The 18,691-nt window shown below is 37.5% G+C and overlaps 1 protein-coding gene across 2 annotated transcripts; it reads left to right on the top strand.

Annotated features, from left to right (window-relative positions):
• The first annotated feature begins 4,845 nt into the window (after window positions 1–4,845).
• On the top strand, window positions 4,846–17,487 carry PARP11 (poly(ADP-ribose) polymerase family member 11). Of its 2 annotated transcripts, XM_062571090.1 has the most exons (8): window positions 4,846–4,994; window positions 8,290–8,418; window positions 8,512–8,632; window positions 9,743–9,818; window positions 11,355–11,427; window positions 11,513–11,643; window positions 16,361–16,512; window positions 16,959–17,487. In XM_062571090.1, the coding sequence occupies exons 1-8, from the start codon at window positions 4,959–4,961 to the stop codon at window positions 17,270–17,272; spliced, it is 1,032 nt and encodes a 343-aa protein (XP_062427074.1). In that variant the 5' UTR covers window positions 4,846–4,958; the 3' UTR covers window positions 17,273–17,487. The 2 variants fall into 2 exon arrangements, with proteins under 2 accessions (XP_062427074.1, XP_062427082.1); XM_062571098.1 differs by lacking the exons at window positions 4,846–4,994; window positions 8,512–8,632 and having other exon boundaries at window positions 8,320–8,418.
• The last annotated feature ends 1,204 nt before the right edge of the window (window positions 17,488–18,691 follow it).

The following is an 18,691-nucleotide window of genomic DNA, read 5'->3' as shown; positions in this document are numbered from 1 at the left end:
TCTTTAGTGCACCAGGTGGATGCTTCCTATTTGTGTGGTACTTGCACTACTCCAGTGGCTTGGGCAGGCTGGAGTTGTTCTTGAATGGGTATTGGGTTGGAAAACAAGATGAAGGATAGTGTTGAGAAGGAGAAATCCTTCATGAGTACACAGAGGTGGTCAGGGTGCTCTGGCTATGCTCCACCTATAGGAGTGAGAGACACTGGCTCACATAATCACAGAATCACAACAGGTTGGCATGCCTGAAGCTGGTGAGTGGGGTGTACGGGCTGTTGTTCTCAGAGTAGAACAGCTGTTAGGCTGGCCACTTACCTTTTCCATGTGCTAAAACACTCGATAGTGTTCTCTTTAACAGTGATGCTGAGCTGTGTGGAGTGGGGCAGATGCAACGCTGCAGGATGTTCCAAGTGCCAAGGATGATGGCTGACAGGACATGGCAGGCAGCTTCTCAGAGGAGCTTCCATTCAAACATGGCAACCAATTATCTGTACTTAGCATTCAGCCTGAATCTAAGGGCTTGCAGAACCCCTTTACAGCCCAATCCCATAGGGCCAGGACACTTTCCATGACTGCTCTGGCTGTACCATTTCCTGTTGAAGAAGATCTCCTAACAAGGCAGATAAGGAGGAAGAAGCTGACAGTGGTGAGCATGCCTGGCCACATGGTACTCACCACCCTGACCACATACTGCTGAGGAATAGTATTCAGGCCTTGGTGGATCAAGTCCTCACAGTTCACAATCTGCTGGTGCATCCACATCAGGCATCAGTTGGACCCAGCTCCACCAGTTGCTCCAGCACCTCCCTTTTCTCCTGGTCCCACCTGGCTGGCACAAAATAAAATTGCTCCTCCCTGAGAAAGTCAAAGCTGCCAAACAGGATCTTGGGGGAGGTTGACGTGGCTGACAGTGGTCTTATGGGGAGAGAGGAGGCTCATGAGGCAGCTGGTCATTAGAACAGTGCATAGGGTGCAGCACAGCAGCCAGGACAGTGAGAATCAGCCCCATTCAGTCACCACTTCAGAAACTGAACTGGTGTTGGCAGCCTCTCTGTTCTTGAGTATATCTCATCCTCTGATTGCCTGGGTTTTGGCTGATTGGATTCGGTCTCACTGTCATGCTGTGCTACAGTTACTGATACATGGTTGTAAAAGTCAGGTTAGTAAAAGTAAGAGTCTAAAATGAGTCCAGTTATCCAAGTATCATGGTTTCCCTCAGCTGTGAAGGAAAAAAAAAATACACCTGAGAATATAGGAGAAAGAGACTAGAGGAGAAAAGTGAAGAGGTCTCTTGCCTGTGGACAAAATAGATACTGCTGGGGACCATGGCTTTCAGTCAGTCTCACCAAAAAAAGTATCAAAGGAATAAGATGTTCCAATCTAAACTAGCCCAACTAAATTTAACTGTCATTTACATTATGTCTCCATTGAATGAATTCAAAATTTTAATGATTATTGAAAGTTAATTTATTATGAAATGGCAGACACTAAAGAATCACTTCCCTCAGAGAATGTACTATGGCCGCAGGCAGCTAATATACTTAAGGGCAGAGCTTAAGGGGGACACAGATGAGCTAGGGAATGGGCTGTCAGGAACCTTATGATCTTGAACAAGAACAAAAACAAACTCCTGCACCTGGGAATAATCTCTGGCAACATTACAGCCTTGGGACTGACAGGCTGGTGAGCAGCTCTTCTGAAAAAGATCTGGGGTCGTGGTGGACAGAAAGCTGAATATGATCCAGGAGTGTGCTGTGGCAGCAAAGAAGGCCAATAGCATCCTGTGCTTACAAGACCATAGACAGTACATCAAAGGAAAGGATTATTAGCAGTTGTGAGACCCTATCTAGAACACTGCATCCAGTTGAGCGCCCATCAGTACAAGAAGGACATTAATGAACTGCAACAAGTTCAGCAGAGGATACCAAGATGGCCTGGAACACTTGCCATGCGCAGAGAGTCTGAGGGAATAAGGCTTGTTCTGCTTGGAGAAGAGAAGGTTCTGGGGGCACCTAATAGCAACCTTCCAATACCTAGCAACCTTCCAACACCTAGGCAGGTGATCAAGAAGATGGAGTCAAGCTCTTCACAGAGGGAGTTGGGAAGACAACAGACTTAAGCTGAAATGAGACCTTCCAAATGGATATAGAGAAAAGCTTGTTCACCATGAGAGCAGTTAAGCATTGGAATAGGTTGCCCTGAGAGGCTGTGCGGTCTCTGATTACATAGGTTTTCAAGAACCAACTGAATAAAGCCCTGAATAACTTGACCTGACTCATAGTTGACCCGGCTGTGAGCAGGATGTTGGACTAGATGACCTCCTTGAGGTCCATTCCAACCTGAATTTTCCTACAATCCTATAATCCCCTAAATGAGCTAATTAAAGGAGCATTATGTTTGGGCATGGATTGTAATTTCCCTCTATTTTAGGTAGATCTTCCAGGTGATCTTTATCAGCTTGGGAAATTTCTACTTGTTTCCCTGTCCAAGTAAAGCCATATGAAGGGAGCTCTTCTCACAGGGAACAGTGTCAAGACAAGAATCATTGTACTCAAGTTGCAATACAGGAAATTTGTTTTGGATACAAAGAAAAAATTATTGCTCCAAGAGTGGGTCAGCACTGGAACACGTGCCTGGAGACACTGCAAAATATCCACCTTTGGAGATTTTTATAACTTGGCTGGAAAAACCTGAATAACCTGATCTAGCTTTGAAGTTAGGTCTGCTTTGATCAGGAGATTGGACTAGAGACCTTCACAAGTTCTTTCAAACCTAATTTCTTCTGTGATTCTATGATTTATGTGCCAGGCAGTACCAGCGAATCTCTCTTTCACTTCCATTCACCCATTCCTTGCAAAATTGTGTGTAACTCAAGTCATGTGCTCATACCTCTCCAGTTCCTTTTTGCTGCTTCTGGTACAAGCTCATGGGATCCAATTACTGCAATTATGTCTTCACCAGAACTGCTGTTAGTTTCAGGTAGCGTGTAAGATATCCACAGAATTCTTTCGAGATAATTACTTTTAAACGTTTTAAAATTTTTGTTACTGTGAAGAGTTTGGCATTGCCATGTAGCTTGCTAAGAATACAGTTATTCTATAAAGCTTTATTTTGAATGTAACTAAGATGTTCCTGTCTTGTAAGAGGCTTATGCTCCGTTATTAATTATCCTACAATGACAGGGAAGAAACAGACACAAAAAATTCCCAGCTCTTTCCCATACTGCACAGCATAGCAGCAGAAACCTTTTAAAAACTTTTGGTTGCTAGACAGTTCCATGTTGGGCTACAGTAACTGTTTTAATATTTACTTATACAAATTCTGCAAAGAACCCGACCACTTCTAGTTGTCACCCTGTTGGAAGGTTACCTCATGTACTTCAAAAAATACACAACAGGTAGCAGTAATAATAGGAGCAAATGACTCACAGAGGCACAGCTTAGACATAAAGCACTGGCAGCATCTCTCTAAGCAAAAAAATAAAATAAATAAAATAAAGGCATTCAGAAGGCGTGCTGCAAGAGGTATGGTGTTAATACCACCTTTATGTCTATCCTTTTTACAGATTCATAAATTAGGGTCACATAAACAGGATCGGTCCCCACAGCCATTATGTGTTTTTCAACCATACCAATATGAATATCCTGTCTGGGAAAAGACATCCTTACTTCTGGTAAACTTCTTGCCTCCTGAAGACACAGGTATCACATACATGCCAGTGATTCATCTGATGCTGCTTAACTTCAGAAAAAATAACCTCTCCTAATTACATATTGAGAGACAAGGTCAACAAGGCCAGACTCTGGATATGCATCCTATTTGACACTCACTCAGAATATGTGCAATTCATCATTTTCAATCCACCTGTGTTGTTTCTGGAATGCTGCCCAATGAACAACCTTCACAGCAGGATGTATTAAAATGGCTTTGCACGACTGCATGTTAACTGCCTGTTCTGTGAAGCTTCCAGCTTGGAATTTATTGCCCACTGACCAACAGCAGTGTGAATCAGCAAGCTTCTTGTGGCTAGTTAACTGCCTTATTTTTCCACTCCGCAGCTCTCATTCTAGACTGCACAGAAAGGCTGGGATGAGCTACATTCATGGTTATGGCCTCCTCAGTAAGTCCTAGGGCTGCTTTTGCTTCTAGATCTGTTACAATGTAAAGATGGACTAGGTGTTCATTTTTCAAGCCCTGAAAGTCTAGTTGATGAATGCCTGCAACAGGCTGCAGTTTTTACCTCCTCTCTCATCAGATAAACAGTTAAGAGTTGTCACTTACACTGCCCTACAAGGTGCTAAAGCAATATGGGTTCTTTAAATGCTGTGTGTACAGAATTAAGGACATATACAGGCATATGTGGCATGGTCCTATATGGGCTGTAAGGTCTTTGTGGAGATTAGGCCCATTGCTATCCATGATGACAGCCAATAATTAAAGGAAACAGAAAAGAAAGTGGCAGAGTAGAGAGATGTGAGGCACGCTGAACTCAAGCATCTCACAGCCAGAACTGCTACCCATACCATACACTGACAAGACAGCCAGAGGCCGCAGGGTTGGGGTGTGAGAGTCATGGGAATGCCACCATGCTGCGAAGCTAAGAGAAGCCCACAGGGCAAGGCCGGCAGCCAAGGCCCGGCTCCCTATAGCGTATCTCGTTCCTCCCCTGCCTCGCGGCGCGAGGGGGCGCCCAACGCAACGGCCCCCGCACCACACCGCCTCCTTCAACACCTCCCAAGCTCCCGCCTACTTCGCCTTAAATTTGCATACCAGGCCTCGCCCCTCTGTGTGACGAACCGATATAGCCCTACCTATAACAGCCGTTACTCCTCCCTTTTCTTCTGCCACCGATAACGGAAGCGCCCGGGAGCCTCAGCAGTGACGTGCCCTGAGCGGCCGGGCTCGGCCTGCTTGACACCCCCACCCGCCCCCCTGCCACTCCTCCTCACCCTCCGGGCAACATGTGGGGAGCAAGCCCGGGGTGGGCGGCCGATGCGGTGAGTGCGCGCGGGGAGGGGGATGGTGGAAACAGCCACTCCTTTCGTCTCGTTCCCCCTCCTCCCGCCTCCTCCTCAGCAGGCGCGCTCCAGGCCGCAGGCCGCTGTCGGCCCGTCCCGCTTTGCCCCACCCCCTGCAGGCGAGCGCGGGCGCCCTGAGAGACCGTGTTGCCAGGCTGGGCACGGGGAGGGGGGGCACATGGCGCCACCGCTCTCTTTGAGGGAGGACGAGGAGCCAGATAGGAGAGGAACTATTTAGCAGTCTCCCCTCATTCTGTCCTTGAGCTCTTACAGGCTCACCTCTGGAGAAGGGGTAGGAAAAGGGATGACTGCAGCAGCGGTCCTCTGCAGAAGTGATGATGCAGAGGGCATCTCCCCTCTGTAAGCTGACTCCTCAGCAGCAGCACAAGTACAGACCATGACCTGTTCTTTCTCCTCTGCCACCCCTTCTCAGCACTGTGCTGGGAAATCTTGGAAAAGTCTCCTTCTCAGATACTTTACTACCTACAGAAGGCCTGGAGTCTCGCTTTGGGCTGCTAGTGGACCTAGCTGGGAACTATACAGAGTTGCAGATTGTTGGTAAAAGAGTCTCCAGCACTAAAACACAATCCAACAAATGGATGTAGACAGCGCAAGAAAATAGAATAGCTATTTGGAGGCACTGTAAAGCATATTTATTATTCTGACTTAAAACTCCCTGAGAAATGAGCAAGTGTTAGCATTACAGCCATTCAATTACAGCACTGTCATGATATGACAAACATTCTTATAAGAAACTTTTTACTGTCAGAATAAAAGCTGCAACTTTTACTCAGTTTATAACTCCTGGGCCGCTAATAACAGTGCTAGTAATGGGAAAGTGCCTCTGTTAGCAACAGCATTGCTAATGAAATTCTCATTGCTGCATCTTTGATTGTTGACATTCTGGTCATCCCGAAAAACCCTTTAAGAGTTTCTGCTTGCTGGGCATACATTCAGAAGCTCTGGATGAAAAACTACTTACTCTTTATAAATGGAGTGGATTTTATTTTTAAATTCATCAGTAAATTGAGCAGTCTTATTTTAAGCGCATGGAATTTCAATTACCTTTCAGAGCAGCTCTCATGTTTTCTTTTCAGTGCTTACGATTTGCATCATTCTTCCATATTTAGAAGCATTGAGGAATCTATGCAAGATTCTGACTGGGATAATGTGTGGACTGGAAGTAACATTCTTGGAAGTTATGAGAATAACTCTGTCATTGATAAATTTCTCTACCTTTTCCCCACCCAGGGGCTCTGTTGCTCCCAGAGGAGTACAAGTGTGTTGAGAGGTGCAGATGAACATACCTTCTCTGTTTGTAACTATTCCAAAGCCATTAGTAATTTGATCAGATTCAAGGCCCTGTACTAATGTTGGATGGACCTGAGGTCTGGTTATTCTACTGGGAAAATGAGAAAACTAAATTTCTTTGAGGCACAAGTTACCTTTTTCTTTTTAGTTTTAAAGTAATGTAGACTCAGCCTGTAGGTGAAAATACGGCTTTTCTGTTTAAAATTGAGGCAGCTGTCCTTGTAGGTTTAAATAATGGAAGTAAGCTGTCAAGACCTTTCAGTATTGTGTGGAGTTCTCATTTCATCAGGCCTTTCTGCTGGAAGGAATGGATGCGCTTCCATTTTTGCTGAAGTCGGTGTTCCCTGAGATTCTGCAATTTAGAGATATCATGGAGGTCTGTCACTGATTTCCCTGTTTTCCAAGCATTTACATTTGTAGGAGCTTTTGCTAATTAGAAATCATGCCTTATTTGAGACATAGACTTTAGATATTTCCATGAAGCAGTTCCTGTGATTTTTGAAAACACCCTTGAAGGTTTGCTTTGGAAAAACATGGGGGAAGATAGTACTAGAAGAGCACCATCTGCTTACAGTTCCTGCCTGCATAGCACTGGCCAGTTGGCTCATACTTCTTCATCTCCAAGGTGCTTTCTGAAAGTCTCTATTGTTTTCTGGGTTGAAGTGTCCAGGAAAGCAAATGAAACATCCAGGTTGTTAGCTAGAGAATGTTTTGACTTATTTGTGGTGGAGTGTGGTGGGCCACTTTTTGGAAGCAAAAGTGAAGTTGAGGAAAAAGTTAAGAGTGCCAGCCTTGGTTAATCAGTTAGACTGGATAAATTGCTACTTCTTTATGGGAATAGGGCAAGCCTGTTTCTCCAAAAATTTTCCCTTCATTAGAATTTGTACTGTTGTTTATTAACTGGTTTTGACAAGTTAGGAGATCTATTCAAGTAAAATCAAATTCTTTCAGAATTTTCAGGATTTTATTGTTAAGTTAAAATCTGATAGGGGCTATTGTGAAGTTTTTCTGGTATAGCAATTGGTTGCTTTTTCTATGAACTTGTCCAGTTGCTTTCTGAACTTGCATAAACTTTCAGGAACCACAGCATACCATGCAAAAGGATTCCATAGTTTAGCCATCTATTTTGTGAAGATGTTTCCTTTCGTTTGTTTTCAACTTAACACTTACAAGTTTTGTTAGACATCCCCTTAGTCTGGTAGATAATATAATCAGTTATTCTCTGTTCGACTTTGCCATGATTTTTTAGCCTTCTGTTATACAGTTTCCTCAGTTCATTCTTCTGTCCTGAAGAATCCTAGCTTTGGTAGTCATTCATTGCGTAGAAGCCACTCTGCTTGTTTTTTGGCAGCTTTATCTGTACCTTTCATGATTTACTGTATCCCTTTCAAGGATTTTTTTTTTTTTTGGGGGAGGGGGGAGGAAAACAAACCATCACCAAATACTGAAGAATAATGCACTGTGGACTTATACAGTGACATAACAATGGTGCTTGTTTTAGTCTCTAATTTTTTCCTAGCAGCTCCTAACATCCCATTTCATTTGTTAACTTCTGGTGAGTATGTAGTAGATGTTTTTGTCAAACTATTCCAGAGTAGTATGTAAGTTGGAGCCTATTGTATTTGACTGGATTTACTCATATAGCCATCATTGTGAATTTAGCACCTCTATTTGATCTGACAAAGCCTATAGTTCTTGACCTGATTACGTGTTTATAAACATTTAAGAAAGAGTTGGCTTTGAAAATGTTTACCTAACTTTACAGGTAGTATTTTTTAAAATGGATAAGAAGGAAATCTCTTTCTTCAAGAAAGAGAAAACAAATATGTCCCATGCTTTTTTTAATTAAAGTTTTGCATTTAACGTTATTCTACTTCTTTATTCTTTGTTGAATTTCTCAAATAATGCATTTTTGCAAAGAGTATCACAGAAGACTTTTTTTGCATGTGTATGAACATTGCAGGAAATGCTTCAAAGAGCATCAGAAGAATTTTTTCCGAAGATGGAAAGCGCAGTTGAAGAGATGGATACATCAGACACCCAGTGGGGCTGGTTTTATTTGGCTGAGTGTGGTAAATGGCATATGTTTCAGGTAACTACATGTGAAGTTATATTAGCTATGATGATTTCCATATGTCAAACTACTACTGAATTTGCCTAAATCTGCTTTTGATTTGTTTTAAAGACTGATTCAAACACTCATTGCTCAGTTAGCAGTGAAGATATTGAAAAGAGCTTCAGAACAAACCCACAAGGATCTGTTTCTTTTACTACTGCAAAATTTAACTACACGTTAGACTTTTCAGGTATGTCTCTTGTTGTAGAATAAATGAAATAATGGAAGGTGTCAGATACACTGGTTGATATGTTCATTAAGCAAGTTATTTTCCTCATATCTAGTGCAAAAACTTGTAATTGGAAAGGTCTTTATTGGAAGGTATGTGTGAGATTTTGGAGGCAGCTGCAGTGTTATGTTTTCTAGTTTACTAAGAGTAAACTAGTTTACTGATAAGGTAGCATGCCTTGTGTAGTAGTGCTCCAGAATTTTACCTCTGCTTACCTTAGCTGCTGGTACTATCTAGCTTTCATTCATGGGTCTGGGAAGTTTGAACTTTGTTCTTTAACATAATCTTCCATTCAGAGTTTATGTAAGAGACATTGATGTGATGGAAACTTTCTGCAAAACATTGGCATTAAAGTGATTTTGTAAGTTAGCAGGTGCTTTAAGGCAATTCTGTTGCTGGAATACAAGCTGATACCTGAAGAGGCTTCTCTAGTAAAGAGCTTGCTTATGCTATATTATTGGATTCTAATGGCATTTATCAACTGACTTTATCTTATACAGAAGCCACTTCCAGGTCAAAGAAAATAAGTTTTTCAAATAGAGGAAAAGGGGAATGGGTAGAACAGTGATGTATTGGGAGTGAAGTACTACAGAAAAATAGGAGTTTGAAATATCTATTAAAAACCTTCTATTTTGCACCTGTAATAATAATAAAAAAAAACAAATACAAATGCTAAACAACTTTACAATACTCATAGGTCATGACTTCTTGCATTAAAAATAATAGGTATGTTTAACTGTTGCAGTATTGTATTTTTCCATATTACTTGTATTAAAGTTGGTGGAAATTTTGCCATTGATGATGGGGATGAGTATTTTCCCAATAGTGTTTTAACAATAAACATAATTCTTTATAGAGCATTTACAGATTTTGCCGGCTGTTACAAAGGATGATTGAGGCCAGTATTTCAAAACATTTCTCTAACATATTGATTTATTAATTGTTGAAATAGGAGTTCCTGTTAGGCAATTTTTGAAGTAGTAATGCTATTAAGAAAAATGACACTTAAATGTTTCATATGCTGTAGATGAATTCCAGAAACTTTCATCCTTACTCTTGTTTTATGCTCAGTGATGAAACAAACCAATCTAACTACCCTTAAGCAACGTCCAATAAAGCGAGCTCCTTTTTCTATCAGTGCTTTCAGGTAAGGAAATAAAATGAATTATTTGAATTATCCTTATTTGAATTTTATTTTTGATTCTTCTAAGTAAAATGAAACAAAAATGTTTTATATTGTTTATATTTATTTACTTATTTTTACATCAAACAATTTGAGAGGTAGAATCAGTTAGGAGAGCAAGTCAAGTGAAGAAGGAAGAAATTTCACAGGGGATGAGTGAAAAAAATGTTTTCTTTTTTTGTCTTCTATTTTGGGGAAAGTAAGGAGTATGAGATAGGAATTGCTTATAAGACATACTGATTACTCACATCCAGCTTACAGGGTTCTTTCTTTAGCCTTTGGAGTCCCTTGCTTTAAATACTTAATAAATCAGAGTTGCCACAGAAAAGCAGCAGCAAAGAATGGAGTTTTGTTCAATTTTAGTAATGATCTCATAAATAACTTAGAACAAATGTTGTAACAGTCTGAAAAGGTTGAGTTATATTTTTTTGCTTGCAGTTGTTTTGATCATTTTCACTAAAATATGTGAAATGACAAGAAATTGCATCATAATGACCAGCTGGTCTTACAAGTCTAATTGCTTTCGATTGTAAGTTTCTTACCATTTGATCAGTAATTACATGTAGTGCTATGCTGGTGAAGACTGGGTGTTTGCTAAACAACAAATTGATCTGTGCAGTGATAATACCACATAAAACATTGACTTTGTGGATTGTGAGATTTTTTTTTTTCAAATAGTTTCTTAGAAATAATTTTAATTCTGAATTGTAATCTGGTTTTACTTTCAGAACAAAATTTGGCATTTATTATAAATATTGCAGCAATCTACACTGGCGTTCTGAAAACCTTTTTGTTTTGTCAACTGTTAATTTTTCAATGGATGCTTGTTGTAGAATGCATGTAATGTTGTAGAAATTCAGTTTTGTTGTTCTGTTTATTGAAGAATTGCATTTAGCACTGCCTCACTGTATCCTCTGTTTTCATGTGATGACACTGTTCTTTACTTTCAAGAGATTGATTAATTTAGTTTCTTTTTTATGACATATACAGTAGTGTTTAAGCACATTTATGTATATGCTTAAAATACACGTTTTTGTATATAAACAAATTCAACCATAATTTTCAAGTGTACGCTTGTAGCATGATGCTCTTAAACACTTAAAATGAGGGCTTAGTTTCCAGAGTCTTAGGCCAGCTATAATTCCTGTTACTTTGGAAAGTTCAAGCTGTATCTACACTCCCACATTTAGAAATCAGTGTTGCTCTCCATATGTTGCTGAACTTTCTGACTACCTTTTCTGATTTACCTTCCTATCTTTTATTGGGTGGATGGTATATTAAAATTGTTCATTACTATGATTTGTTTAAAGTAAGCAAAGCCAGAATTTGAATACAAACTAAGACCTCTTGCCTTTGACCTTACATATTGTCTCTGTGAGAATTAAAACCCTATGTAATTTTGTATTAGCTTTTTCGTAATATATTGTACAGAATTGGCATTCCAGTGGAAGATGAAAATGCCTTGTCTTTGTGATATTTTAAAAAATTTTTTTTTTAAAGTTTCATCTGTGAAAATGAGGCTATCCCTATGCCTTCACACTGGGAGAATGTAAATACTGAGGAACCATATCAGGTAAGAGTTTATATGTGAGCTGGCCGAAGACGTGGTAATGAAATAATGCATCTCAATGAAATTGTACTAACCTTTTTCTTTCCAGCTTATTCCTTTGCAAAAGAAAACAAATGAATATAGTGAAGTTTCTAGTCTCTTTGGAAAAACAATGGATAGCAACCGAATTAAAAGAATTAAGAGAATACAAAATCTAGACTTGTGGGAGTTTTTTTGCAGGTGAGATTATTTTGAAAACCAATATTATTTTAGGACTATTAACAGCAGATATTGAAGACATGCAGCAGAAATGTATCTATTTGCTCTTATTATGAAGTGATTAAAATACTTCTGTTATTTTTTTTATCAGTTTTATCTTCATTTGCTTACTTGTCATTCCTTTGTGACTTTATTCAAAATTCCAGGCTCTGAAACTTCTACATGTGCAGAACTGTAATACTTCTATAAATACATTAAATGTGGATGTGGCACAGATCAGACTGATGTGTTGGAAGGTGCTGGCACTTATCATCTTCAAGTATCATTCTAATCTAACAAGTTGCATATAAATCAATATTTAATACCTTGATATATTGCTTTGTGAAATACACAGTTACTAGTTGTAAAGGAGAAAAAAATGATAGCAAAAGTTATCATACTGGTTAGAGCCATTTACTGCTATAGGTTAACATTCCCAAAAATGTTAGCTCTAGGGCATCTAGGGCAGAATGAATACGAACTGGAATTTTGAGGAATATATAATTCAGCTCTCAGATGCAGCCATACTGAAGTTAATCATTCCAAGATTTTTTTTAATTAGTGTATTGTGTTTGGCACTGCTATCATTCTCTTAACAGTAATGCCAATCTCTTGGAGATTGTCAATCAGTAATGAGTAAGAGATTGTCAGTAATGTCAATCTCTTGGAGAATTTGACAGATATTTTTAACTTTTAACATTTCTATTAAGTGATTTGAACTAAACCTTTTTTATTTCTTTGTGAAAAGGTTGAGAAGTCCCTATTCTTTCTAATTAGAAGCATCACTCTCTTCTGAAGGAGAATAAGATGCTAGACTTTTTCAGTTTCATACAGTTTTTAAAGATAGGAAGTCGTTGAGGAAGAAGTGATTAGCCAAATGGTAAAGAATATGCGAAAGTGCCAGGAGATTGACGTGTTAGCCTGTGGATGTCAGTTATTTGTGTCTTAAAAAAAAAAAAAAAAAAAAAAAAAAAAAAAAAAAAAAAAAAAAACTTTTTTCAAACTCCTCCCTGTCTGAGTTTCCTGTGCTTACATGTGGTCAGTGTTCAGGATGTCTGTGTGGTAGAGGCCGATGATATTCATAGTGAAGTAAACAGGAAAGGAAAAAAAAAGCTTTTTGTGAAATGAATCTCAACAGGCTTGTATTAGTCGAATTTTAGTTTAAAAAAATATATTTGGGACTTGTCAAATTTCTCAACTTTATGAAAAACATGGTAGGATTAAGTATCCAATTAGCACCTAATCATGTCATTTCTCCAAGTTTAATGTTTTTCCAAAGCTATTCCTAATTTCTCTGCTTTTCCCTTTCATATTGTGCTGGGCTGAAAGAATTGCAAGTGCTGAAGTTTTGTTTCCACTTCTTTTCTAGTATCAGTATTAAGCAGTTGTATTTGACAAAGGTTGTCAGTCTTGTCTCTATTGGGCATAGGGTTGTTAAAAATAACGAGTTTAAATAGTGAAGAAATACTGAGGAGACATATACCAAAAATTATAGCAGTTGTATGCTTTGTTTTTTGAAAACTCTAAGTTTTTATATATTGAGATATATCATGAATATGCATGAATAGATTAATTCAAATTCTTATTTGAGAGACATAGCCTTCTGTTAATTGTAAATCTATACAGATATAGTTACATATTTAAATATAAAGACTTATTTGCTTGGCCATATGTTCTAACATTTATTTTTCTGTTGTATAGTATATCAGCTTTTAGTTCAAATTAAGATTCTGTAGCGCTCTATTTATACTATTTTAATGTGTAAATTTTTGAGACTAAGAATAGTAAGCAGACTTTAAACTAGATATCTCCGGTTCTGAGTTCCCAGTACAGATGAAAACAAAACAAAACAAAACAAAAAAAAAAAAAAAAAAAAAAACACGGAAGATTAACGACTCCCTCCCTTTCCCCACCTGTTAAAAACCCAACAACTTTTTGCTTAGATAAGAAACTGATGATCATTTGGAGAGTCTGCTAGTTTTCCAGGTTGGACAGTGGGTAGAATTCATGATTTAAGAATTCTGAGTCTATGGATTTTGTGCTATAACATTCTTAAAGTATGATACAAGGATGGAAATGGTAATTTCACACATCATTGCCATATGACTGCAACTACAAAACTGTACTTTTTAGTAGCTGTATCTAAATAAAGGTATATGAAAAGTAATTTTTCCTTTATGAAAAAAAATATAATTGACTATATAACTAACTAAACTAACATAGGAATTGCTAGGATACAAGTATGCAATTAAGGCTTACTGCTTTTATTTCTCTGCAGTTGCAAATTATATGTTACCATTCTGTCATTTGCAGTAGATAGGCTTACACATACTGATGAAGAGATTATTGCTCAGTAGTATATTACACAGAGATAAGAATTCAAACATTTTACATTCACTAAAAGTTCTTTTCATGTCCTGAGAAGAAAAGTGGAAGTAATAAAATGTGAATCATAGTCTAGCATTTTTTTTTTGACTCATGCATTCTAAATCTGGATTTGTAGTGGAAACGGAAAATAGCACTAAATAATACTAAAACAATGTAACAGGATAAACGCATCTTTCAAGCTGACTACTACAAGATTATCTGTCACTACTGTTAAATGTACTAATGAGCAAATTATGAGTAGTAACAACTAGTAAGCATTCTTTTGTCACTGAGATCACTGGCCATATTTAGAAGGAATCTGCTTATGTACAAACAGCATGTCTATGCGTATTTAATTTTACTTTAGATTTCTCCTTTCCTAAGCAGACTGGCTGTATGAGAGTCTTCTGAGTGGTGGGTAGGCAACTTTTGTTTTATTGGATTAGCTCATTGCTGCTGGTGGAAAGTGTTAGGTGATGGTTTTTTTAGTGTAATTAGACTCCTAAAGATAGAATATAGTTATAGTCCAAATCAACAAATGTCCTCCTGTGGTGTTTCTGCCGTCTACAGAAACAACAGACTGCATTGAGCAGATCAGGAAGTTATCAGGTCAATAATTAAAAGAGCATTGTTTGAAAGGATATTTGCATCATTGCAGAGGTCAAAACACATTTGTTTTAATAGCTTCCATATTGTTCACTATTTTAAATTAGTTTTATGATTTCTAACTGGTCAGAGATTTGTGAAAGACTATTACAGAACATTTTCAGGCAATTGTAATACACCTGTTCTATTTTAAGAAAAGTTACTCTGGGCTATCCTTATACTTTGTCAGGGATCAGCAGGCAACCACACAGAGTGCAAAAGACTACTTGAAAAATTTCAAATGGTACTCTGCATTGTTGACATTCGGGTATGAGGTGGAGCTGCTGAATCTTGAGAAGAGCAGCAGTTAGGCAGGGAATCTTGGCTCCTGGGTTCTGTTGAGTTGCAAATGCAGTAGAAGTGGGGTGCCTGAACTTCTCTGCTTCTAACAAAAAAGATACCACAAATAAGTTTATTAATGACATCTCCCAAATGCTTTTGAGTTTCTACTGCTGCTCTTCTGGAAAGCATTTTTTGCATGCGATATTAAAATTTATCAATACATAGTTTATTTCACTTTGCACAATGTTAAGAAAAAAGTCCAATAAAACAGAATAAAAATTTCAAGCCTATGAGATTATCTATCACTCCTATTAAAAGTACTAGTAAATAAATTGAATAATGGCAATGTAACACCTTTGTACACAATAAAGATTCTTTGTGTCTCTTTCATTGGGCCTCATTGGTAGACTGACCTTTTCAGGTTGCATCTAAACTGTACTTCCCCAGTTCTGGCATGCATTCCAGTTGTAAGCAAATTGTTTAATTGCTAAGAATGTGCCTTACTTTCCATCTTCCCTCATGCACTATGCTTTTGTGGGAAGAAAATCCAGGTATACAGACAAGAACACAAACTATGATACATTCTAGCTTGTTTTTTTTCTGGACAGTCAAGGGCTCATGACTGTGAATAGCTAGTCGTTTAGACATAGCTCCAGAGTCCAGTTTTTCATGGATCTTAGTGGAAAACCTAGCTGATAGAAACTCACTAGAACAAAAATTGATGGAAAGTATGTCTGTCCTTTATTGTAGGAGAGCAATGGTCTTCTGCCTATGAGAGTGTAGTATTGGTTGATGTGTAATATATATATTGATTAAAAAAAAAAAAAAAAGATGTAATCCTCTCAAAGCAGGACCTATCTCTGTTAGGAAGCATGTGAACCATTAATTCATAAAACAGTTATTAAATGATCCCATAGACGTAATTTTAGGTAACACTTTAGATAATTTTATTTTAATGGATTTTGTGATTTTTAGTTGGATAATTATACTTTATAAGCTACTAACTGATTTTATCATGCCATATGCTATCTAAGCAGATGAAGGGAATGAAAACAAAGCCTGTCATGGAAAATCAATCTTTTTCTTTCAGTAATAAATATGTAGAAAATGACCTTTCTGAAAATAATGGCAAATAAGCAGAGCTGAGAAAATTGCTTGGGGAGGGGAAAAAAAACATTTTTTGGTAAACTTAGGTTATGAAAATAGTCTACAGCATCTGGAAACTTGTGATTTCTACACATTTATCTTAAGAATTCTGGTCTGTTTGAGAATTAGATATATCTAGTCACTTGTGAAAGTGGAATTTATACTGTTTTTAGGTCTATCTTCTCTGTAGTGTTTTCAGAGTAGAAACTTAATTTGATTGTACAGATGTTTGTAATGCTATATTGTTTCTTCTCTGTAGGAAAAAGGCACAACTGAAGAAGAAAAGAGGTGTCCCCACTATTAATGAGCAGATGTTATTTCATGGCACCAGTAATGAATTTGTAGAGGCAATATGTATTCATAACTTTGACTGGAGAATAAATGGCATGCATGCTGCTGTATATGGAAAAGGTAAATATTTTTGTTACATGCAACAGTTAACAATACTAAACTTTTAAGATTACTTAAATGTTTCCTCATAATGTTCTTTGAATTATTCTCTCTATATATGTGAAGAGCTGCTTAATATAGCTCTGACTTTAATATAGCTCTGACTTTGAGGTCACATGTAATTAAGAAAGCTAGGATGCTGTAAGCAATTTAATTTTAACAGCTGGCTGGTAGGGCTGGGTGGGGGAAACAGCAAGCAGTGCTGGCTCACAAGATGACCTCCTTACTAAAATGTTCTCACCAAAAATATTTGGCTAATGTTTTTGTTATCTAATGATGTAGAAAATAATCATTGGATTGCTAATAAATGTTAAATAATGGACATCTTGCATCATTTTCATATCTCTATCAGTGTTCTAGTAGTAAAGCTGTCATGATAAGAATGTCATCAGATTTTTTTTTGAAAGGGACATATTTCGCAAGAGATGCATCATATTCCAGTCGTTTCTGCAAAGAAGATATAAAGCATGGAGATACTTTTCAAATTCATGGTGTGAATCTTCAACCTCATCTGCATAGACCAGATAAAGTCATGTTTCTTGCTCGTGTATTAACTGGTGACTATATCAATGGTGATTCAAAATACATGCGACCTCCTTCAAAAGATGGAAGTTTTGTGAACTTGTATGACAGTTGTGTGGATAATACCTGGAACCCAAAGATCTTTGTTATCTTTGATGCCAACCAAATCTATCCTGAGTATTTAATAGAGTTTTGTTAATTTTGAAAGGAGCTGAACTAAATATTTGTTTGTGTCGTTTTTTGACATTTTTTTTTCTTTTGCAAAGACAACAATATAAAAAACATGAAGATTGAAAGGACAGAGGTGAAGGGGAGGGGAAGCACATGTTGAGGGTGGAACTGTTAAGTATCTAAAAGACAATGTCCAACTCCTTTTAAAATCTGTAAATAAACTTTACTGATACCTTTTTCAAATGTAGGGATTATAACAAGTTTGAAATTGCTTAGTGAGTATTAAATTGGGTGTTAGTAAGTTTTCAAAGGCAGGAGTTATGTTCTGATTTTTTTTTAATATATTACAAGTATTTATTCATGTGGTAGAAATGTCTATGATACAATATATATATGAATGAAATTAATCTTTTATAAAGACTGTCTTTATAATTCAAAAAAAACCTAAACGGGACTTGGCTATATGTGTGTGTCTGTGTGTATGTGTATATGTGTGTGTGTATTGTGTAGGAAATGTTGCTTGCATTTGGAGAGCTCTTAGTTTGAAATCTAAACCGACAAAGAACCAATTTGGAGAAGAGAGATAAAAGGACCTAAAGTTCACCAAAGCTGCTATGTTTAACTTTACGTACTTGGTAGTGCTTCAAATATACTTGCAAAATTACAGAACTGAACTTTGATTTTGACTGAAATGATGCCCTAAAGTTGTTACGGTTCTTAATTTTTTAGGTATGTAACTGTTAAGCTCAGTACTGGGATATCAGTTGTTGAATAATACACTTGGCTTTTGTTCCCCAGAATTTCTTGATGTTTTTGGTATTGAGTGTGTGTACCCACATGTGTGTGCAGTTGGCTTCTGTACTTGTGCTGCTGTGTTTCTCATCTCATCAGAGTTGAACAATAACTTTGTGCTGGTGTACATGCTTTTGCTGAAGGCAGTGTTTAGATTAACTTTACTGAGAATAATACAGAGTTAAACCAACAATGAAAACTTCAAAATAAGGCATCCTTTCATTTTTAAGAACTTTAATAAAAAGCTTTCAATAACACTTGTGCAGAATAGTTCTCTGTGAATCAAATTTTCATAATTTGTATAAGTGTAAAGTTAAAGAGCACTTTTGTCATGTAGAAAGAAACAAGATTTGGGTAAAGAACAAACTTGGCTACCCAAATACCTGAAGAAGGAACAGGGGAATATTACTGTGAAATACACTGAAATGTTAAATGATTTGCCGTGAAAATGTGTCCCTAATATTTTTCTTTGATTAAGGACTTAGGGAACACAAAGGGTCTAACAATGGATTCTTCAAGCCTAGAAGCTTGAATTTGATTATGACCAATAACAGATGCTTACTGAAATAGTATATGATACATAGCCATGGCAACTATAGAGTGGTCTTTGAGTGGTCTGCCCTGGAATTATTAATGTACTTCTTGAGTCAGAGGC

The sequence above is a fragment of the Rhea pennata genome, chromosome 1, assembly GCF_028389875.1.
Source record: "Rhea pennata isolate bPtePen1 chromosome 1, bPtePen1.pri, whole genome shotgun sequence".
Classification (NCBI taxonomy): domain Eukaryota; kingdom Metazoa; phylum Chordata; class Aves; order Rheiformes; family Rheidae; genus Rhea; species Rhea pennata.
This window is presented reverse-complemented; position numbering and strand designations above follow the sequence as displayed.

Bases quoted from the DNA above. Each gene is read 5' to 3' on its own strand.
- PARP11 (XM_062571090.1), top strand. From the start codon at position 4,959: ATGTGGGGAGCAAGCCCGGGGTGGGCGGCCGATGCG. The intron at 4,995-8,289 runs GTGAGTGCGCGC...TGAACATTGCAG, and splicing joins CGGGGTGGGCGGCCGATGCG to GAAATGCTTCAAAGAGCATC. The intron at 8,419-8,511 runs GTAACTACATGT...TTTGTTTTAAAG, and splicing joins GTAAATGGCATATGTTTCAG to ACTGATTCAAACACTCATTG.